This window comes from Schistocerca gregaria, chromosome 6 (assembly GCF_023897955.1).
Source record: "Schistocerca gregaria isolate iqSchGreg1 chromosome 6, iqSchGreg1.2, whole genome shotgun sequence".
Taxonomy (NCBI): domain Eukaryota; kingdom Metazoa; phylum Arthropoda; class Insecta; order Orthoptera; family Acrididae; genus Schistocerca; species Schistocerca gregaria.
The window spans coordinates 450,343,138-450,368,235 of NC_064925.1; the positions used below are offsets into that span (position 1 = coordinate 450,343,138).

The 25,098-nt window shown below is 38.8% G+C and overlaps 1 protein-coding gene across 1 annotated transcript in view; it reads right to left on the reverse strand.

The window, feature by feature from the left end:
- Nucleotides 1–25,098, reverse strand: part of LOC126278326 (uncharacterized) — a 1,364,175-nt gene that overhangs the window by 33,948 nt on the left and 1,305,129 nt on the right. The window contains exons 21-23 of the mRNA XM_049978346.1: nucleotides 23,515–23,657; nucleotides 19,712–19,838; nucleotides 15,202–15,361 (exon numbers count right to left, since the gene is read on the reverse strand). Of these exons, the coding sequence (XP_049834303.1) occupies nucleotides 15,202–15,361; nucleotides 19,712–19,838; nucleotides 23,515–23,657 (430 nt within the window). The remainder of the gene's footprint in view (nucleotides 1–15,201; nucleotides 15,362–19,711; nucleotides 19,839–23,514; nucleotides 23,658–25,098) is intronic.

The window sequence follows — 25,098 nt, forward strand, 5'->3', positions numbered from 1 at the left end:
GGCAGAGAAGGTTGAGAAAACTAGCCTTGTGCATGGAGGTACAATGGAGCTCACAATTTGCAGCAGTGTCTCCACAATTGATCATGGCTCTTTGGTTCTGAGTGGAAGGACTGAACCAGAGACTTTTAAGGTTCTGTGACAAGGTAGGCTGTGACTTTCTGGGCTTCTGCCATAGAATTGACCCTAAATCGGCCAGGTGTGCACTACACATCAGAGGCTGCTATTCAAGTAGCTGATCGTGTGTGGGGTGCACACAAGGGTCTTTTAGATTAGGTGACTCTTTATCCAATCTAGATAATGACAGCCACAGGAAACCCAGAGGTATCAGTTTAAGATTGAAAGAAATGCCTCCGACAGGTAGGAGTATTAAAATATGCTGGAACATTTGCAACAAAGTGCTAGAGTTTTAGTGCTCATGAAAAGCAGTGAAGCTCGCATGGCAGTAGGTACAAAGAGCTAGCTGAAACTTGAAATTGATAGCAGTGAGAATTTGGGGAAAATTTAAGTGTATTAGATTACATTAGATTAGTACTTGTTCCATAGATCATGAATACAACACTTCATAATGATTTGGAATGTGCACAAAAGGATAGGCAAAGGGGGAAGGACACTGTATATTTGTCACAGTAGACAAGAAACTCAACTCCACCAAGATAGAAATTGAAGCTGCATGTGAGACTATTTGGGCAAGAGTCAGTATCAGGGGTGGGCATCAAATTAATAATAGGAGCCTTCTGTCACCCACCACACTTGTCTCCTGATATAACCTGAAACTTTAGAGAAAACGTTAGTTCATTTATACGTAAGTTCCTCAGTCATACTGTAATAATTGGTGGAGACTTTTAATCATCCAACAATTAATTGAGAAAGTTACAGTTTTGTTAGCGCTGAGCATGATAAGGCATCCAGTGAAACAGTACTAAACCCTTTCACTGAAAACTATCTCGAACAGATAGTTATGAACTCCTTTCATGATGGAAACTTATTGCATCTAATAGCAACAAGCAGACCTGACTTCTTTGTGGATGTCCACAATGAAACTGATATTAGTGGCCATGACACAGTTGTGGCAATAATGATTACCAAAGTCCAAAGAACAACTAAACAAACAGAAAGATATATATGTTCAATAAACTAGATAAAAATTCAATAGTGTCATATCTCAATGAGGAACTTGAAACTTACAGCATAGGGCAGGAGCATGTAGAGTAACTATGGCTCAAGTTTAAATGAATTATTGGCCACACAATGGATAAATATGTACCCATTAGAACAGCCCATACTGAAAGGGAATCTTTATAGTATACAGGCACTGTAAAGAAACTTCTAAAGAGACAGAGATTACTGCACAATAGGTGTAAAACAAAGTGTAGGATAAGAGATAGAGAGTTGCTGAATGAAATGTGTACGGCTGTCAAGAGAGCAATGTAAAGGCTATTAGTGGCACCAATGTTTGTGTCTAGTCCCTAGCGAATGAGACAGGAACTGAAACCGAGGGTAGCAAAGCAAAAGCTGAAAAGCTTAACTCTGTTTTCAAATGTTTCTTTACAAATGGAAACCAAGGAGAACTGCTCCAATTTAATCCCCAAACCACTGAAAAAAATAAATGGAATAAGTGTTAGTGTCAGTAGTGTTGATAAACAGCTGAAATCGTTAAAACTGAGCAAGCCTCCAGAGCCCGATGGAATCCCTGTCAGATTCTATACTAAATTTGTGGCTGAGTTAGCCCCTCTTCTAATTGTAATCTATTGCAGATCCCTTGAACAATACACTATACTCAGTTCTTGGAAAAAAGCACAGGTCACACCCGTCTACATGAAGGATAGTAGAAGTGACCCACAAAACTACCACCGAATATCCTTGATATCAATTTGATGTAGAATCTTAGAAAATATTCCGAGCTCAAAGATAATAAGGTATATTGAATGGAATGACCTCCTCAATGCCAACCAACATGGATTCTGAAAACATTGATCACGTGAAATCCAACTTGCACTTTTCTCACACTACATACTGAAAGCTTTGGACCAAGGCAATCAGGTAAATGCAGGTTTTCTTGATTTCCAAAAGCATTTGACTCAGTACCACATCTATGCTTATTGTCAAAAGTTTGGTAATATGGGGTATCAAGTGAAATTTGTGACAGGATTTAGAACTTTCTGGTAGGAAGCATGTTATCATGGATGGAGAAACATCATCAGATGCAGAGGTAACTTCAGGGAAGTGTGTTGGGAGTCTTGCTGTTCATGTTGTATGTTAATGACCTTGTAGACATATTAATACTGTATTTACTCAAAACCAAGCCGCATTTTTTCCCAGTTTTTGTAATCAAAAAAACCATCTGCGACTTAGAATCGAGTGCAAAGTAAGCGGAAGTTCTGAAAAATGTTGGTAGGTGCCGCCACAACTAACTTCTGCTGTCGAATATATGAAGCATTACACAAGCATGCTTTGCAGGCACAAAGATAAATACTGGTGCCAAAACCTCTGAGTCAGTAAATAAATTTAAAAAAAGGTCGAAGACGAGCTTTTTTCTCCGCCCTGAGTATCGACCACTGCATTTTCATACATTATCCAATGAAGTAAATACAAACTCCGTATTATTCATCTTCTAATGTAGCAGCATTTCAATGTACTATGAAAATCCGACTGCCAAGGCTGTTTGGGATGTTTGTCAATATGGCCAACTCTACATTCTGAATTTTTTCCTACCTGTGAGAAGAGATGGTTGCTAATAGGAACTTTTATGAATTGTGAATCACATGCAGTATTTTCTTCACCATAACAATAATATGAATATAAACATTTTGCCATGTATTCTTTCATGTTTGCTACTATCTCATTTAAATCCTGTCTGCCTAATAAACTACGAAACTAGTGTGAGACAACAGCAAACGCGGAAGAATATACATGTCATGTCATGTTTATACTCGTATTATTCTTATGCCTAATAGTGATACAATCAGAAATGAAGCACGGCAATTGACTACATTTTTAAATCTAAAATGACTCTAATTTCTGTGCAGAATGTAATGTACAAAAGAGGCATCTGCAAAGATTTTCAAACGGTGAAAAATTTTAGCTAAACTCTCGTTCAGAACATCTTCTATCATACGCAGTCTATTATTTGGTTCTTGTTGATCATTATCAAAGAAAGCAGCAGTGTAAGTAACAACAAATAGCAATCTCTTGCCATTGTTTCGATAATGAGACAATTCCTCTCCTTTTTTTTTTATCGTAAGCAGCAGCAGCGCGCACAAAAGCAAGCCGTGCCGCAAGCGGTGACAGGTCGTAAACACACATTATCAGAATGCGACAAGATTAGATTAGATTAGTTTTTCGTTCCGTAGATCCATGCTGATGAGATCCTCGTGGATGTGGAACATGTCAATTTTTAATAATTTTTTATTTTTTTAAGCTGAAATAACAATACTAATAGTATGAATATATACAATACATCATTTGTTTCAATTAAAAAATTCATCAATGGAGTAAAAGGAGTTGGCCACTAGTAAGTCTTTCAGGCTCCTTTTAAACTGAGCTTTATTAGTAACTAAACAATGCATGACACTGTACAATAACACATTTTCAGCTTGGAGTGACCTAAACGCCTATAATAAAGAGAATAGCACTTATCAGATAAAAGAAAAATAAGCAATCAATTCAAACCTGACTAAGCATGTGTAAAAGGAAGGGTACCGTTAAAAATACGGATGGAGCGCCTGACGCATAGCAATGGCTACCTGGTAAAGCTTAACTGCTAAGCTTACAACTCGAACCAAACTACTGCAGCTGTATCGTCACTCATTCGACCTAAATTGGTCTCATATTACAATGGACCAACTTTGTTTCGATTTGGAGGTGGGGCCTAAAACTTTTCTCTCCCTTGAATTTCGAGTCTCAAATTTCAGGTGCGGCTTAGATTCATGAATTTTTTTTTTTCCCTTGATTTTGAGTCTCAAATTTCAGGTGCAGCTTAGATTCGAGTAAATATGGTAGTAACACCAGGCTATTTGCAGATGATGCAGTTATCTATAATGAAGTACTATCTAAAAGAAACTGCATAAATATTTGGAACTTTAAAACTGTGCACTTCACAAAAAAAAGACATACTGTCCAATTACTACAACATTAATGAGTCAAATTGGCCAACCCATTTAAATACCTGTGTGTAACACATTGCAGAGATATGAAATAGAAGAATCACATAGGCTCAGTCATGGGTAAAGCACGTGGTAGACTTCGTTTTATTGGTAGAATACTGGGGAAGCGCAATCAGTCTGCAAAGGAGAGTGCTTAAAAATCACCCATGCTACCAGTTCTAGAATATTGCTCAAGTGTGTGGGACCCATACCAAATAGGACTAACAGGGAATATTGAAAGTGTACAGAGAAGGGCAGCATGAATGGTCACTGATTGGTTTAATCTGTGGGCAAGTGTCACAGAGATGCTGAAGGAACTAAACTGGAAGACTCCTGAAAATAGATGTGGACTATCCCAAGAAGGTCTACTAACAAAGGTTCAAGAACCGGCTTTAAATGGTGACTCTAGAAATATACTACAATCCTCTATGTATCACTGGCATAGGGATCATAAGAATAAGATTCGAATTATTACTGCATGCACAGTGGCATTAAAAAAATCATTCTTCCTGTGCTCTGTATGTGAATGGAAGAGGAAGGAACCCTAATAACTGGTACAATGGGCTGTATCCTCTGCTGTGCACTCCACAGTGGTTTGCAGTGTAGATGCAGATGTGGCCTGGCCTGTGATGGGGTACGATACACCTGTGAGAGGATTGGAACAGGAAGTACTGGGTGGGTGTTTTGGGTAGATCTTGCACCTAGTTCTTCCACAAGGCTTTGATTCCTGTAGACAGAGGCTGGGTTTGGGAGTGGCGTGATGGAGGTAGTGGCTGATATTCTTCAGGTCCAAAAATATCTGTATGCAGTGGTTCAAGACTGCATGCCTAAAACTGCTGCATATATTTTGATTGCTGATGGCAAGGGAGAATGCTCTGGCAACTAGTCTACATCTACATCTACATCTACATCCGTACTCCGCAAGCCACCTGACGGTGTGTGGCGGAGGGTACCCTGAGTACCTCTATCGGTTCTCCCTTCTATTCCAGTCTCGTATTGTACGTGGAAAGAAGGATTGTCGGTATGCTTCTGTGTGGGCTCTAATCTCTCTGATTTTATCCTCATGGTCTCTTCGCGAGATATACGTAGGAGGGAGCAATATACTGCTTCACTCTTCGGTGAAGGTATGTTCTCGAAACTTTAACAAAAGCCCGTACCGAGCTACTGAGCGTCTCTCCTGCAGAGTCTTCCACTGGAGTTTATCTATCATCTCCGTAACGCTATCGCGATTACTGAATGATCCTGTAACGAAGCGCGCTGCTCTCCGTTGGATCTTCTCTATCTCTTTATCAACCCTACCTGGTGCGGATCCCACACTGCTGAGCAGTATTCAAGCATTGGGCGAACAAGTGTACTGTAACCTACTTCCTTTGTTGTCGGATTGCATTTCCTTAGGATTCTTCCAATGAATCTCAGTCTGGCATCTGCTTTACCGACGATCAACTTTATATGATCATTCCATTTTAAATCACTCCTAATGCGTACTCCCAGATAATTTATGGAATTAACTGCTTCCAGTTGCTGACCTGCTATTTTGTAGCTAAATGATAAGGGACCTATCTTTCTATGTATTCGCATCACATTACACTTCGCTACATTGAGATTCAATTGCCATTCCGTGCACCATGCGTCAATTCGCTGCAGATCCTCCTGCATTTCAGTACAATTTTCCATTGTTGCAACCTCTCGATACACCACAGCATCATCTGCAAAAAGCCTCAGTGAACTTCCGATGTCATCCACCAGGTCATTTATGTATATTGTGAACAGCAACGGTCCTATGACACTCCCCTGCGGCACACCTGAAATCACTCTTACTTCGGAAGACTTCTCTCCATTGAGAATGACGTGCTGCGTTCTGTTATCTAGGAACTCCTCAATCCAATCACACAATTGATCTGATAGTCCGTATGCTCTTACTTTGTTCATTAAACGACTGTGGGGAACTGTGTCAAATGCCTTGCGGAAGTCAAGAAACACGGCATCCACCTGTGAACCCGTGTCTAAGGCCCTCTGAGTCTCGTGGACGAATAGTGCGAGCTGGGTTTCACACGATCGTGAAAAATATCATTCCCTTGTGCTTGCCATATGATCACAATGTGCTGGATTGTGTAATTTCCTGAAAGAAGCCAAACTTCCAAATCAAGAGGATGTAGCTTATGGCTTATGTGAAGTAGCAGAGTAAACAAAATAATACCATTGTTATTTGTATATGATACTACTATTACACATGTTTAGCTTTTAAGATTGTCCAGACTCATGAGTTTAGAGTGCAACTGGTAAAACTAATTCACTGTACAATCAATATGTGACTGTGGCACCAACCCCAGAGCCAGATGAGACATGATGCAATGCGTGATCTTCAAAGTGCACCTTAGGAGACACAAGAAATATGCACACAACATTAGAATAACTGTAACTGTTGTCACAAGTGAATCCCTTTCAGCAGATGTTGCTTAAGTCCAACTGCTCTGTAGCCAGTCTGACAAGGAAAGAGTCCAATCTAATCTCAAAACTTTCTGCGGAATTTTTTTATATAGGAAGAAGACACCAAAAGAAACACAATGTTGAAATTTTAGCAGCTAAGAAACACTGCAAGTATTTTTTTTTTAAATACTGAACATTGGCAATACTGGAAAAATTTATAGCCTGCCATAGCTGCATGCACAAACCCTTGGTAGATGACACATCATTAAACAGATAACAGGGCACAACACAATCGTAATTTGTGAAGCGAATTTCAGTTTCCACTTATATTTCATCTGACACAATTATTCACAGTTACTATTCACTCGCATCTGCAACTCAGTTCATATCCATAATAGTTAGCAGTGGTTGCTAATTGCATCTGTCTTTATATGCAGATTTCAGAGTTTCACACTAATATGGAATCCAGTTAATGTTCTCAACCTTGAAAATATGAAGTATGTGGTGTGCATTCTAAATTAGTTACTTCTTCTGAAGTCCTATACAGATGTTATTTATTAGTTAATTCCTTGGACATTCATTCACATAATGTTGACATTTAATTAGAAACTGTGGAAACATGATTATTAGAAGAAACAGGAAATAACTCAGATGATCCCTTGAATTGTAGTTTGAATAATGATTGTTGTGCTAATTAAGGTCCAGAACAAAAATAGAGTACCTTCAAAAACCAGACAAAACATGAAGTAATAGCTTTCAGTGACAAACCAAAGGTTGTAAGTTGTTTGGTTAAAAGAAAGAGGTAGAAAATGCTTAAACATTCATATACTGCAATATCAGTGATCAGTATCAGTGGCTTACTGTTTCTGTGGCTTTTTACCTGTCTTTAGGAATGTCAAGGAAAATTTAAGAAAAAGAAGGAAAAAAGGAAAAGAAAGACAGAAAGACTGTTTACTTGCAAAAAATTTGTAATCTACATAGTAAAATCTGGAATAATGGTAGTCAATAATTTTCCATGTTACATCCAATACATCATCTCATTGTTTGCAGAAAATACTTAATTGATTTTGTTGGATTTTTGGCCTGGAAATAATGACCACTCTGTCTTTAGGAGGAAGACAAAAAGGATATTACAAGGGTTGTACCAAAAGTAAGATTCCCATATTTTAACAAATAGAAAACATTGTTTATTCTTATTAATTTCTACATTGTTGAAAAGCTTACACTTCTGTCTATTTTTCAACATATTCTCTATTTTTTTTCGACACAGTTTTGAAGATGGTGCTCCAGATTTTGTATTCCTAAGTCGAAGAAGTCTCCCGCCAACCCGTTGAGGAAGCGTGTGACCTCTGCTCAGACTTCATCATCACTCTTAAAGTGTTTGCTACCTAAGTGTTCCTTTAGCTTGGGGGAAGAGGTGATAATTGCTGGGGGCTAAGTCCAGGCTGTACTGTGGATGGGGCGTAACAGTCCACCCAAATTTCTTCAAAAGCTCCTGTGTTTGATGAGTGACGTGGGGTCAAGCATTGTCGTGAAGAAGTACTAATCCCTCCTTCAGTCATCCTCTCTGGTGATTATGGATTGCTCACCGGAGTTTGGTCAGTGTTTCACAATATCTGTCCGAGTATATTGTCATCACAGGTTGCGTGAAATCAATGAGGAGTATCGCCTTCCAACACCAAAACACAGTCACCATAACCTTTCCTGCCAACTGCGTTTGTTTGAATTCCTCTGATGGTGGTGAACCGGAGTGACACTACTGACGTGATTGTTTTTTGGCTTCGGGGGTGTAATGAAATACCGACATTTCATACCGCATGATGATAGAGTCCAACAAATTCTCCTTGTCCCCCCCCCCCCCCCCCCCCTCACATTGTTGAAGAAACTCGTGAGCACACTCAAGGCGTTGCTCCTTGTGTCCATCAGTCGGCAATGGGGGGGACCCAGCGAGTTTCTGTTAAAAGTTCTTTCAGTTGTGCCATGGGAAGCTTCAGAAATGGGTTCAACAAGTTCACGGAGAGTGACCCTCTGATCTTTCAGCAGCTCACTGTTGATCTTCTAGACAATCACATCCAAAACTGGCAGTCTTCCACTCCGTTCTTCATTGTGAACTTCTGTGAGACCCTCAGCAAACGCCCTGCACCATTTGTGGACGAGCTGAATGGACATCCACTCTTCACCATAAACCTCAATCAGTTGCCAATGCATCTTCATGGGCGGTAACTTCTTTGTGTGGAGAAACCAGATTACTGCTCGAACTTGGCACTTGGCGAGAGCGGCAATCAACACTTCCATGTCTGATGGCTGCCAAGCCAACACTGAACGACATAACGAATGACAGACAGGCACGCTCGAGAGTGTAGGAACCACTTCACGAGACACTGTTGTCAGATTTAGCCTAGCATATTCCCTCGAGGCTGTAGCTCATTGGGAACCTTACTTTTGGTACAACCCTCATAATATAATTTGGATTTCACCCAGAACTAATAGTGTGATTCAACCTCTTGATAAAAAGAATTTCAACAGTGTGAAGCATTTTTCAGCAGCTTTCTAAGATGTCTCTCAAACTACAGTGGCTCTTTTGAATTCCTCACAACTATGCTCAGCTGTCTAAAGTATATTGTACAGTGCCCCTGAACTCTGCCGATTGGTGCTCAACATTGTCCAGCCAGAGATGGAATTCTCCTATTGATCTTTCAGATGATCTGAAATCTGTTTCTTGCCACTCTGGCTAAGCAGAAAGATCTAACTACCTTTATTTGGATTCCTACTTACGGCCACATTCAGTGATGCTTCAATGGCCTTTTGATCACATATTCCCTGTTCTCTGCTAACTAAATCGTAATGTTCGAGGTTGTTTGTCATGCAACACTATTATAAAAGGGATAGTTGCTACTTACTACACACCAAAGATGCTGAGTCGCAGAGAGGCACAACAAAAAGGCTATCAGAAAGCACGCTTTATGCCAACAAGGCCTTTGTCGGAAAAATACAACATACCAACATACACACACCCTATCACAAACACATTGATAATATTGTTACATTCTATCCTGGATTTTCCATTGTTGCATTTAAAACAATGTCACATGATTCCCTGTCCCTGCCACCCAAACTAATAATTTGAGTCTCGCATTCAATAGCTCATAAGTTGAAATCTCCACGTAAAACTATAACATGACTAGGAAATTTACACAAAGTATTACCCAAGTTTTTCCTCAAAGGTTCCATCACTAATGCTGCTGAGACACAGGGTCTATAAAAGCATCTGATGAAAATATCTGATCCATTTCTAACACTTATCTTCACCCAAATTATTTCATGTTCTGAATTTGTAGTAATCTCAGTAGATAATATCATATTTCTTATGGCTGTAAAACTGCCTCCACCACCAGTGTTCAACCTATCTTTGTGGTATGCATTACATTTGGACTTCAGAATTTCATTGCTATTAACATCTGGTTTCAGCCAGCTTTCTGTCCTGAGTACTATGGGGGCATTGATACTGTTTATAAGTGAGACTAGTCCCAGGATCTTTCCATAGATGCTCCTACAGTTAATTAATACCATATCAACATTTTCTTCCTCTGATTTGCTATGGTAAATCCTTATCCGCCTGAAATCAGAACGCACCTTATTGGGCCTTTGGAGGGATTTCTCTAGCCTAAAAAACCATATACGCACTCCTTTCTGTGCCATGTGAAGGATGAGAGAAGGTTAGTGTACATCACTCCTTCTTATTATATTTACAAATGCTTTTCAATCTGTGAATGATCACTGACAACGAATTTTGCAACAGAGTAAATGTAGTGTGAAGTTTTTGTCAGTAGCTCCAACTGTTTACAGAACTTTTTGTAAGAGGTTCTGGAATGTCCATCGCATATTTTCCTTATTAAAAGTTTTGGTGGGACAAATACTTTACTAATTGAAACCCTCAGCTGCCAACAAGTGTTGTTGATGTACCTCGATGGGGACAGCTGAAAATGTGTGCCCCGACCGGGACACTCGAAGCCCAGGATCTCCTGCTTGCATGGCAGACGCTCTATCCGTCTGAGCCACCGAGGACACAGATGAATAGCACGACTGCAGGGACTTATCCCTTGCACACTTCCCATGAGGCCCACATTCCCAACTGTCCACTAACTACATACATAATAGATATTTGCCCATCCACTCATTACTCGCGCACACTAAGGTGACGATTCTCGTAAGAGTTAGGGCAAGTTGTGCATATTCGCACAGACGGAGATCACTGGCCGGGTTCGGGTCCCGGTTGGGGCACACATTTTCAACTGTCCCCATCAAGGTATATCAACAACACCTGTCGGCAACTGAGGGTTTCAATTAATTATCATTTATTCTAGAGAAGCTGCACGGTCACCAATGGTATCTGTTCTTTTGAGAACAGTTACTGTCTTCAAATACTTTCTTGCTCAATAATGCGTTATCCCAGAAGTGGTATCTTGAGTCACTGGTCAATGTAAATAAGAAAAGTAAGAATTGTTTGAGATTTTCATCTCCAAAGCCTGGTACGATGATAATGGAAAAGTTGCAGAGCTTAAACAGTTAATAAGATCTGTAACATATGACTTCCAGTTATTGTTATCAATGTAAGAATTTGTTATCTTTTTCTTTTGTTCATATACCTTCATGTAGTATTTATAATGGTGTGCTCAGGGCCTTGTTCAATGTATAAATGCATGTAGTGTGTATTATCTATGTTCACTGACAATCCATTTGCAGAGGACTAGTTAACAATTTTCAAGAAAATTTTATTTTTCAAGGACTGTTTCTGTCAAATTATCAGCATAATCTCTGTGGAGATTATAAGGGAATGAAAGTGGTAATGGCAAGCTTTGAGTCATTCACTGAACTGCAGAGTGTGGAGAATTACTGTATGCAAACTGTAGTGACATAAGTTTGCACATCAACCTGCATGGAGTTTTAGCTTGTAATGAACATTCAGTTCAATGAACAAACTTTCAGCATATTCAATGCACTCAATATGATACACATAAAAATATTTTTTTGTTGATAATGTAATCTTGTGAGGCGATGTAATACCTATCTCATAGCATACAATATTTTGACAAGATATATATAAAAAATACTTGTATAAATACAACTTTTATTTTTTCAAATTTTATTAATCCATATCACATCAAAGCCCTGTACCTCCTAACAAAGATTCAAGCAGCATCACACAGCCACTTTCATTGGCGATTCAGTGCAACGAGAGAACCCACTCGGCACCAACAGATGGGGCAAGCACATGAGGCATAATCGAAAAGTAATGGGATTTTTTAATTTTGCATGTTATTTGTCATCATTGAGTATTTGATACTATTGATGATAATTTCTGTTTGTTGTCAACCTTATGGCCTTCTCTGGGGTGAGTAATTGGATTTGACCTGTAACTAAAGTTGTGTGCACTCAGCCTAAAGGTAAGCACACGTGGGTCACGTGTGTGTGCGTGCTACTCTCTTACTCCATGTTGAGGAGCCCTTCGGCTTATGGGTGTACATTTTAACTGGCCATCTGCCATTCGGTGCGTATCCAAATTACAGTGTCTATTAGTCCTGAAGAGGCCCTATTAAAACTATATCTTGACTCATTTAATCTTGTTTGATTATTATATGGTTGTTCTTTTAAATGACTTTGTACATTATTTCTTGTTATTTCTAGAAAGATTAACTTGCAATGTTTATGAACAAGCCACTTCTATACTGCAGCTTTAATAGTTGGTTACCTTAAAAATAATCTTTACTTGACCACTTAAGTATATCTACCTGTGGTAATTTCTATCAAACTTGTTTGCTGTTTGTTGTTTGGTATATGGTGACAGCCTTGTATTGGCAGCACTTGACACACTACTTTTCCATTGGTCCGGGGCAACAACACTTTTTCCTTCTGCTTCAGAAGCTTTCCTGACATCACAGAAGAACTAAGTTTGGGCAGGCCACACGTGCTTCTGCAGATCTCCTGTTTCAGCCTCAAGTTACGTAGTTTATTTTCTTTCTTTTAGTATCGTGCCTTGATGAGGGCGCCAGTACTTGGCTTTAGTGATTTTGGGAAAGTAACTTACTCATTGTTTCTATTATTGTAAGGCCCTTGTAGACATGTGATAAAACCCTTTGGGCAAACTGGGCACTGAGTTACTTTATTTCTTTAAAAAGATAGGGTTTTCAGTGCCATTATCATTTTAATAGTGTTTTAGGGGACCTGTAGTTTATTTAGTACTTAACTTGATTTATGGGCACAATCTTGTGGCTAATCAGTGAACCATTACTGTTTGCTTTGATTTTTACATATGGGTACAGTTTGTCCAGCTTGGCTGTATCTTGTCCATACATCATATTTTGCCTTACACTTCCTAGTATTGTTAATAAAAGGAAATTTGATGTGATTATGTACCTCCTAGTGGTGAGGCGGCTAATTTACTTTGGATACCAATGTTATATGTACTTTTGTCTAACTTCTTGTCTTGAAATAGGCCTGGGGCTTATTGTTGCAGTTGAGATGTGTATGCATTCTAATGCCGAAATGAGCTCATTGTGAATGATCTATATAATAAAACCATTTAAAGAGCAGCATAGCTGGCTGATATTCATAACAATCATGTCATTATAAGACATGCAGGCTCCAAAGAACAAAAGTTAATATATTTTATTTAACATTTGTTGAGCTTATATTTAAGTCCTTCTGAGATTAGCCTGCAGTTGTGATACTAGTCACAGGGACAGAGTACTCCCACAAGTTTATTTAATCATTTAACTCCTTGTAATCAGGCCACCATTGTATTCCACAGTTGACGCGTTCTTCAAGCACAATTTGTAGTTTTATGTCCAATGCAAATGTTCTTAAGCCTTGTGACATTAATCTAAAAATCTTAATTAGCTATATGAATTTGGCAAGAACCTTGATAACTGTTAGTTGGCTAATGATAGAATTGTTATTAATAAGAAATAAATGTTTGGGAATGGTAAAATGATACATCACATTGGGCCACTCTTAAATGCGCTTTCCTTGAATTAATCCCAATCCCTGACCTGGGTCTCAGTACAATATGATACTGCAGTGCTTGTGTTATTCCAAATTATGAAGCAATGTTCCTTCGGACATGCATGCTGACTACAGCCATAATAAAATACATGAAGAGTACTCACTTCTGCAAATATGGACAACCATCAACTGTATAGTCAAACGACTACATTGAAAATTTGTGCCGGACCAGGACTCATACCCAGATTTCCTGCTTATCATGAGTGGTCGTCTTACCATTTGGCTACCACAGCATGACTCACAGCCAGATCCAAACTTCCATATGTCATCGACCATATATCTACAACCTGTGCCCATACATTAATTATGTATATTCCCATACAGAGGAATTTTTTGCATGGTGTCAGCAGATAAATATGACATTGCAGTGCCTGTGTTCCTCTGAACAAGGATGCAACAGTCCTTCATACATGCTTGCAAGCATGCAAATATATGGAAATGAAGGAACATTGCATCATAATCACAGGCATGTCTGAAGGAGCACTGCATCATAAATTGGAATAACACAGGCTCTGCAATACCTCATATATCAGCCAATCCCGAGCAAATGACTTTCACGTAAAATGTCTCCTCTGCAAGGGAATATACATAATGGATGTATGAGTACAGGTTCTAATGTATGGTTGACGACATATAGAAGATTTAGTAGCCAAATGGTAAGGCGACCGCTTGCAGTGTGACGGAAATCCAAGTTCAAGTCCTGGTCCAGCACAAATTTTCATTATAGTCATTCCATTATACAGCTGATGGTTGCCCATATTTGCAACAGCAAATACATTTCATGTACCTGGTATGGGGTTGCCAAGCTTGAAGCAGGTGATGACTGTCCAGTGGACTTCTGATGGGCCCTCTGTAAGAACCTCTGGCACCCACACTAAAGTCCATTTGTGCAAACTCATAATCGGTGAAGTACTGCCACCTGTGTTAATTCCACATGCTAGCAAGTGGGTGGTGTGTCCTTTTTGTGGATGTTACGGCACCTGGGATGCATTTCTCATGCCAGCAAGCTTGGCCTTTACTTGTGCCACCTTCCCGCCCTTGCTGGCCAGTTCCACAGGAGTGACGACAACTGACATGTGGAGTTAGCTTGGATGCTGGTATTAGTTGTTCATTTCTGGTTGCACCATACTCATCTCTAACGGAAAAGCCAATTCCAAAACTTGGTTCAGAGGTGCCCTTCCCCAGTACAGTTTGTATACCAGTACTGACCAAGTCCATAACTCTTAGACAATGGGAAGAGTTAGGATACAATAAAGGAAGAACGGGCACTGTGAGCCACACTTCATCTCACTCTTCCACATAGGCCAAACCAGCTTGGGTGGCCCTAAGAGTAGCTACACTACTGCCAGCCATGCCCCTCTGCACAATGGTAGCATACAAATCTTCTCACCCACGCAGACAATGCTATGTTAAAGGAAACCATACTTCTTAATCTACTGATGGTGACCTGAAACTAACTGATAAGTCAAACATACTCATAACAAAGAAGAAACAAGAAGCAGCATTTCAGGAAAACAATACTTGCATATGCCTTTCAGTTAAGCAGCTATGCTTGTCAGTATTTACTTACCTATAATTGTGACTAATAACCCACTTAGGAGTTCCAAATCGACGTATCCAGAGGCATTCCATGTGCAATATTGTTCCAGGGTATACTATTAGCCGTCCGTCATTGCTCTGTGCAATAGGGCCTAACTGATGACGAAAAAGTATTGTTGGGGGTTTCTCCACTGTAAAAAAAAAAAAAAATCATTATTACTGAGTTTAATGTCTGAGATTCTAAAAGAACGTTCCACAGAAAATTCCATACATTATGTGGAACTTCATTTCCACATATTTCACTAACATGCTATTTTTGTAGACTGCAGGACAATTTAACAAAGATTTCTATCAACACATATGCAAAATCAAATAACTCATTTTAAACAACAACAAAAACAATCAATTATTGATAAAATTATTTAATTGGATAGACAACAAAATCTACTCACCAAGTGGCAGCAGAACACACATATAAAATACTGTTGTGTTTGGCAAGCCTTTGGAGCCAGTGGCTCCTTCTTCAGGCAGAAGGGTTGAAGGGGAAGGAAGAAGGGTGAAGGAAAAGGAGGTCTAAGAAAAGGGGTAGATTTTGGGAAAGTCGCCCAGAACTGCAGCTCAGAGGAGACTTACCATATGAGATGAGAAGGAAAGACTTAGCGCAGTCTTTCCTTCTCACCCTGTAGAGTAAGTCACCACTGACCTGTGGATCTGGGTGACTTTCACAAAATCTACCCCTTTTCTGAGACCACTCCACTCCTCTTCCTTCACCCTTCTTTCTTCCCCTTCTACGGTTCATACTGAACCCTGGCCTCTTCAACAACTCTCTGCCAGTTATTACAGTACAAAGCTCAATCTTTCCATCCCCAATAGCCCATTTTCTGCCAGGTCTTCCATGATTCCCTCTATCCACCTGATTCTTGGAGGGGCCCCATCCCCTTTGACCCCTGGATTTCCATTTAATAACCTCTGTATCATTCATCAGTGCCATAAGCCTGGTGCATCTCAATCTTGTTGACTTCACTATTCTTCTAATAGGTGGATCTTTATAAACAGCGTGCAGCTCATGACTGTACCTGATCCTCCATCTTCCTCTATCACAGGTTGGACCAGTGAATCTTTGAAGTATCCTTCTCTCAAAGGCATCTAGCATTCCAATATATTTCGATGTTAATGACCAAGTTTCTAAGGTGTATGTAAGAACTGCTATTATTAGTGAATCAATGATTTGGTGATGTGAGCTAGAAGTCTTGAGAAAAATAGTTTTTTTAAATGCAAAATTGGCCCTACTGACTGCTATTAATCTTTGTTTAAGTTGATAAAAGGTCTCATTTGAATGGGTCACTGTTGATCCCAGATATTTTAAACTACTAAACTCTCTCAAAACCATAATTACCCAACATTATTGAGGGTGCCATGTTCTTGCAACTGTATATATGTCATCGAAACAGCTGAGTATTTGCACTGATTTATGAAAGATTATTCCACTGCTCAGCTGGTATGTGCCCCTCATGATCCCCTCCAGGGCAGCATTACAAGGGAGACACATGCAACCATGTCTCCTTGCCTTGCATCATCTTGTAAAGGACGCGGCAGAAGCACAGGCTATTTCAATTCATCTCTAAAAGTGAAATTGTATTCTTGGCAGCATTGAATATTTGTCATGTGTTTCAGGTAGGTTTGTCATTTGCTGAAATAAAGTGCTGGAGTGGGCCTGAATTTGCCAAGACTGTGCAGGCCTTTTACAAAAATGATGACCATGACAGCTGCCTCTAGAAGGGAATACTGTCTTCACTCCAAGCTATGATGGGATGATTCCATACCATTGGCATATACAGTGATGTTAGGGTGAAAATCTTTGAAGGAACAGGAAATATACTTAAGGTGAAATCACCAGTAAGGCTAATTAAGTTGTCACTCACAGGAACCAATAGAGGAGGCGTGAAACGCTCTAACCAACAGACCAAACCATTTTGTGAGGCAAAGTGCGGCAATAGTAGTTACGTCCAGTCATAGTGTGCACAGAGTATTATGTAATTATTTGAAGTTGCAACTGTACAGGATACAAAAGGTTGCACAACAATTCAATGAGAGTGATTATTAAAACTGAATGACTCCATCAGTCGAGCTGTTGATTAAAATTAGGGACAATGGAGGCTTTTTAAATTAGCTATAGATGAGTGATGAAGCACATTTTCATTTCATTCCAATGATTATGGCAACAAACAAAACCCTCATTAATGGTGCAGAGGTGATCCTCCTGAACTCCATCAGCGCTCCTTATACAGCCAGAAAGTCATAGTGTGGAGCACAGTCACTTCAGTTTGGAAAATCAGGCTTTCTTTTTCGAGGATGAACATGGATGAGCAACTACAGTCACATCTCAGTGGTATGCTGCCATGGTTGACACATTTCTTGCTCTTGAACTTGAACAGTTTCCTGCAAACAAGTATTGGCCTCCGCAAGATGATGCTACATAACACTGTGTTCAAATTTCAATGGCAGCAGTGTGCAGAGTGCTTGGTAACCACATCATTTCAAGGAAGATGGACTTTTGTGGCCTGCCAGACTCCCTGACTAAATTGTCTGTGATTACTTCCTTTTGGGGTTCCTGAAACACAGAGTGTATGCTAGATGTCTGCACACAACTGCGGGACTGAAAGATACCATTTGTGCACAAATCAGGAAAATTCCTATACAGATGCTCAAATGTGCCACGATCAGTTTACATCACAGACTGTCTTGAGTGTCAACATAACAATGGTGGCCACTTACATGAGATCATTTTCAAAACAGGAATGATGCATGAAATAGCAATACTTAAGGGATTTCATTGTTGTGACTGAAAATGTTTCACAGTATAATCCTCGGCCTGTTTTGTTGTATCCAAATCAGTCCATATTTCACTACACCCCGTATATCAGTGCTATGAATACACTTTGCTGAAACTGTCAGTGGCATAAAGTGAAAATGCCGAGAAATGCTGTCGGATCCTGTTGCACGACAATGCCACATCCAAAAGGAGTGAAATTGCCATTATGATCAAACCAAGTGCCCTAGAAGTCCCCAGAGGAGTTCAACATGGTTCTGTCCTTGAACCAATCCTGTTTTTGATATACATGAATGATTTACTTTCTCTTGTGCCATAAAAGTTTGTAATATATGCTGGCAAAAATACTCCTGTGACTAGTAATTAATGTTCAGATAATGTAAATAAGGTAACAAATGATATAGTCAAAATGTCTGCAAACTGGCTCATCCCAACAGATTTATGCTAAATAATAGTAAAACTGGAACTGTTAACTTTTATTCCTAACATTGGTTGAAAAAGTTAGTGAGGGTGACTCAGTAAAACTGCTGGAAAATCACATGGATCCCAAGTTGGTACGAAATGTGGAGCTGTGTACCACACTGTTTAGACTGATAATCCCATTGTGTAAATTAATATACTTATTTAGTAAATAACAACCACTGTCCTCCTAATATGCATTCTTATTATTCTGAGGGCACCCAAAATCATGCACAGAGTGTGTTCATCAGTAGATGATAATGATTGTCCTCCTACTACGCATTCTTCCATTCAAATTTGGTGAATGGAATTATTCTGTGGGCACCTTGCCTGATGCAAAGAGAGCGTTCATGTGGCAAAAAGATAACTCAAGACAACCATGGGCATTGGAACCATGTTAGACACTTTTCAAGGATATGAACAGATTAATCACTCTAAGTTAAAAGCTTTCCTTCTTTAAATAAAAAAAAAATCTGAACCGAGCTTACCAAGCAGAAGCACTGTCTACAACAACAAATATAAAAATAGCCTAAATATCACACAATGGAAAGTCCAGGATGGAATAACAATAATATTATGAAAAAGATAGATTGCTACTCGCTACATAGAAAAGGTGTTGAGTTGCAGAAAAACGAAAAGATTGCTATTCATTTTAGTCTGGCCACAGCAACCGGAGACAGTGGTCATGCTTGTGTGAGTTCTGTTTGTGTATGCTCTACTTCAGAAGAATCCCTTTTGGCCAAAAGCAAAATGCACAGCAGTCTTCTTGTTGTGGCAGTCTGCAACCCAACAAATCCTCTATATGGTGAGCAACAATCTATCATTTTCATAATATTTAATAGCCTAAATATGGAACATAGAAGAAAGAGCATATACTACAACAGCTTTAAATATATTGCTCAAAAGCTGTATAACAAATTACCACTGTCAGTGAGAGAGTTGCTCACTAAGGAATTTCAAAGGCATTTGACAAATATGTTAATGGACAAATGTATGTATGAAGTAGAAGGATTTTAGTGGAAATATTAATGTGGGTGATGTAGAAATGCTTAAGTATTTGTAAGATTCCTTGTTATGACTTTAAATGTACAAAAATTCTCAGTAAACACATTTGTTTTCTGAAAAAACTTGTACTGATCATTACAAATTTTTTACTTGTAAAACTGACGATATCCATCTTAATGAGAACTCATTAATGACAAGGATGTATTAGTCTATTTTAAAAGAAATTTTAGTAGGCTGACTAACTCACAAGCATAGTCATTCTGTTGATTTAGTCCAAAACACACAGGTTTCTGTCCATCCCATTCTCCACCAATACAACGCCTGTGACTTGAACCAATCATGGCGTATTTTCCAATGTCAACACAGCGAGATACCTACACATGAGGGAAAAAAAAAGTTTATTTTATTTGTGTTTCTATCAATATGTATTAGGGACTGTGATAACAATTTTAGATAAAATTTAAATTTTAAGGTAACAGATATTTTACACAGACATATGATAAATTATTATTACTAAAAATTGTACGTCTAGTGTCGTCTCTGAAATAGTAATTTATTTGCTGATGTTCCCTTCTTCTTCACCATCTAAAATAAAAGTTTTTATCAACAAATAATTTTTGAGCAACAACTATTTTTGAACATCCAACACATTTGTATTAAGAGAGAAAAAGTTCTATTTAGTTAACAAACAACAAAATTGATGCAAACAAGGTACTGAAATGATGAGAAAAACATAGACTATCACAGCAAAATGTTCTGATGCTGAAGTGATATAAAAGTTGCTAACTGAGGACATCTGTGAATGTGTAACCTGCACAAAATATTTACAAAACATTAAGTAGCTTTTTTCAGTATTTGTGGAGCAACTTGTAACTCCTGTGATAGCCAGCATTAATGACTTGGAGAACAGTATGCTAACAACATGCCCCTATGTTATGATGTCCAGGGACAAAGGCTAGTACAGTGGTCTGTCAACAGCACACAGTGTATGGCACTTGACACTCGATTGTCTTCCCTTGCCTCCTCCCCTTCCCTAAGAGAAACAATGCCCATCAGTTGTGTACAAAGGGGTATTTCAGTGAGCTTATCAGAAGGTAAACTCTAATAAAAAGATAGTAAAATTACAGTACCAGAAATTTCTGCAAGTACTTTATGTGGGCTGAAAAGATTTCTATAATGAACAGATAAGAAATATCAATTTTTTTTATGAAGTTAATTGAAGGCTAATTCATTCAGCCTTCTATCAAGTGTGTATCTGAAAAATAACTATCCCTAAGATGCTAACAAGTAATACATTTACATATATACAAGGTGCTAATTCCACAACTAAGATATAAGTGAAAGCAGAAATATGCAGTTTCAGTTTCCCTATAAGCATAAATGGACAGATACAAGTTTCATTTATTTATTAATTACATGTTACAAGGATCCCACAAAGAAGGAACACCTTCACAGATGTGGGGCACATTCACATATACTTTAACTCTCAGAAACTTAAGATGAATACTGTATAACAATAAATTATGACACCAGCTAAATAACAATAAATTATGACACCAGCTAAATGTGATCAAGTAAATTAACAGGAACACTGCCATTCTGACAAAATCTGTTGCTTCCTCAATTAGTTTAAATTACTGCTCTTTATCTGCTACTGGTCACTCAATATGCACATGAATTCATTGCTAGTCTTCAAAGAAAATAGTTACCAATATCAGTAAAACAAAAGCCTCTTTATACTACCCTGCCATTGTGCAGCTTTACAATGAACACTGCTTCTTTGCAAGCAGCTAACAGGAATTCTCAATTCTTAAATTTACATAACTAGATAATTTATGGCAATCAGAAGTCCTTAGAGGAATATAAATAATGGAAGCCGGAATATCAGCTCAATGGTGTTAGGAATTGTGTCAGATGGTGTAGTTAATGGGAAAGAGGAGAGGATGGTTGGGGAAATACAGCAGACAAGTGGTAGTGAGAGGCAGACAGTGTGTGGGACAGCAATGTGGTACCAGAGAACTCCCTCTAGCATTTGCAGGGGAACTTTTGCATCGCGCACATTGATGTAGAGGTTTGAAACATAATGGGAAGACCAAACAGAGGAAGAGGGAGTCAGTGCAGAAGAGGGTATGACTACAAGATGAGTGAAGCTAGGTTTATGTAGTGGAGCTGGAGATGGGAGGTGGGTGTGGGGCAGCAGCTAATGGGGACTGAGGCCAGGAGAACTGCAGGGTCACACAATGTACTACAAGGGTGAATCACATTACTGCAGTTACGAAAAGGTGATGTTGGGGGAAAGGATCCAGGAGAAATCAGTTGTGAAGCACCCATTGAAGTTGAGCAACTTGTGACCAACAGCGTGTTCTATCGCTGGGTGGTTAACTTTAGTTTTTGTCGCAATTTGGACGTGACCATTCATTCAGGTGGACAACTCATTAGTGGTCATGCTCACATAAAATGCTGTGCATAGGTTACAGACCTGGAACATGATATGGCTGCTTTCACAGGTGGATTAGCTGATAGGAAAGGAATAAGCCTGTGATGGGTAGGATGTACTGGGCGGGTAAGTACATCTAGATCCTTTCCCCAACTTTACACATTTTGTACACCCACCCACACAAAAACATATAAAAAGAAAATAATAAATCCACAACCTGTTTCAAAGTATTTGATCAAGTGAACATCCACAACTGAGGAACCTACTTACAGAATAAAAATCTGCTTCAGTTGTCAGCAGCTTCTTAATTTTTTCCATGACCAGTTTTGAAGCATAATCTTCAGATGCCATCAACTGCAAACAAGAGGATGGGCAACTTGCGTGCTAGTACTATGGGGTGGACATACTACTAAGGTGTTTCTGCTCTTTCAGATGACTCTAATAGTGATGACGATGTTTGGTTTGTGGGGCACTCAACTGTGCACTCATCAGCGCCCGCAGATGAGTCTGTACATGAGTACCAATCCTTACAGTTAGCCTCATTCTCCTACCACATCTCATCTCTCATTGTCTTATTGCTCAATTTGTAGCCATATTTTTTTATCTTATATCTCATAGTATTTGTACACTACTAGTCTCTCCTCTTGTTAGCGGCTGGTGGCATCTGAAGATGAAGCTCTATGCTTCAAAACAGGTCACGGAATAAATTAAGAAACCACTGAAAACTGGAGTGGATTTTTATCCTATAAATACAACTTCAGGGACCAAATTACAAATATGTCTGGTGTTATGCCACTGGATTTAATTTTGTGAGATTATATTAGGCACAGATTTTATGCAACTATGTATGCTGTGTGGCCTCAGCAACCAGAGACAATGGTCATGTGTGTGTGAGCTGAGTTTGTGTGGTGTGTGTGTGTGTGTGTGTGTGTGTGTGTGTGTGTGTGTGTGTGCGTGCGCGTGCGTGTGTGTGCATGTCAAGGCCTTGTTGGCCAAGAGCTAATTTTCTGACAGTCTTTTTGTTGTGTCTTAGGATCTCCACTATATGGTGGGTAGAAACTACCCTTTTCAAATACTGATACAACTGTGTATGATGCATTCAATCAATATCCAGTAGTCAGTATCATTACAATAGACAAATCATAGCAGGTCTGAATGGGAAGTGGGAACAACCCAGAAGTTTGATACACCATAAAAGAGTTCAGGATGTTGTTTGTTTGTTATTTCTGAATTAAATATATTGAGCTGCTTTTTTTGTCCTTAAATAAGTCATCACTTTGTTCTATACCATTTGAAAACTTACTGGCATTACAAATTTTGAGAAAATCAAACAATGCAAAATCCAGGATCAAATAATGACAATATGAAAAGGATAATTGCTACTCACCATATAGTGGAGATGCACAACAAAAAGACTGCCAAACAAAGCTTTTGGCCAAACAAGCTTTCATCATAATTAAACACACACACACACACACACACACACACACACACACACAAGTGCAACTCACACAAAAAAGGCTGATGTCTCTGGCTGCCAAGGCCAGAATTTTGACAAAAGATATTCTGCATGTTAATCAAACCTCAGCTACACAACATTTTTGGAAACTTACCAGGACAGATCCAGGAGGAAATTCTACAACTTCTTCAGTTATGTGTTGGTCATTGTAGAAAGACACAAGATTTGGCTCTGTGTTGCGGTAGATGCATGTACTATTTTTCATTTCAGTATGACCATCCTGAGCTTCATCACCTTCTGAAAATGATGGTTATTTAATAGAGTTTATGGAATAACAGATCATCTGCACTTCATATGCTTCAGTAATACACTAACAAATACATCATAAGAAAGAGAATACCAAGTGAAAAACTTCACTGATGACAACATAAAATATAGCAAATAAAATACAACTAAAGGTTAACTAGGAGTTGACAATGAACACTTAAACTGAAGATTCATTAAGTCTGAATCTTTTATACGACAAAATCTTATCATCTTACTATCTAGGATTCCTGATGGGCAACGACTATGTGTTAGTGGCATATTTCAAAACATTCCTATTCAAATGACAAGTTCCTACCTATTTTGCTTGTACTTTATAAAATGGTCACTAAAAGTTTCTACTGAAACTCCCATTAGAACAGGTGTTGGCAGCTGTGGACTCAATACACTGTGGTCACAAAATTCAAGAGACATATGAAAGTATCTGGACTTATGACTAGATTTTTGTTTCCAACACTTAACAAACACAGTGTACAAGAAAACATGAGTGAGTGATAACTCTGGCTACATATAGTAAGAAGTAAAGACAAAGAATAAACAACACTGATGGTCATGCAGTCAAACCGCACATGCCATTTCTCAACACCCAGTGATCCATAAACACGTTGCCTTTTCATAGCATCAAACAGTGAGCTGCCCTCCTGTGTTGGTGGACTCCATAATGCACAAAAAGCAGAAACAACAGGTGTACTCCCTTCTTTACCCTGTTCTCAACCAATTATCTCAAGAGGACAAGAAATGGTGCAAAATTCCATATATAGGAAAAGTCTCTCTGAATGTAGACCAAAAGCTTAACCCAGGAACCTTAAACATAATTTTATATGTACAACACTGCTGGACACTTTTTGTCCAATTGTAAAGACAACACTTCAGTTTCAGAAAAGAGTGAAATATACAAATCACTTATAATTATGGCAAATTCTGTACAGGTCAACCTGGCAGGGCAACTTGTACCAACTTGAAGGAACACCATAAAGTTGTAAATTTAGAAAACGAGACTCTACTTTTGCAGACCACCTACTTTGAGAAGGTCATAATGTCTTTCAGCACATCCCAAAGGGGTGGGGGTGGGGGGGAGATGAATTACCTTAAAATAAAGAAAACTAACAAACATATGTTCATTTTCCAAATCTCTGTACTGAATGACCAGACACAGTTCCCTTACTCGCCATTTCTAACTGCAAATAGTACTCATAATCATATCCATATCTTGTAAATTACCTCTCTTGCTCACATATCTCATTTTACCTTTATTTTAGTTACTGTAATTTCAACTATCCTAATAAAAAAATTAAAAAGCATACTTTGTGTCATCACAGCTGCTTCATGTACTTGCTTAATCTCGCTAAGATACCTTATCTGTAGGTAATATAGAACATGTTGATGATGAGATTATTCTAGTCAGCCTCTCCTT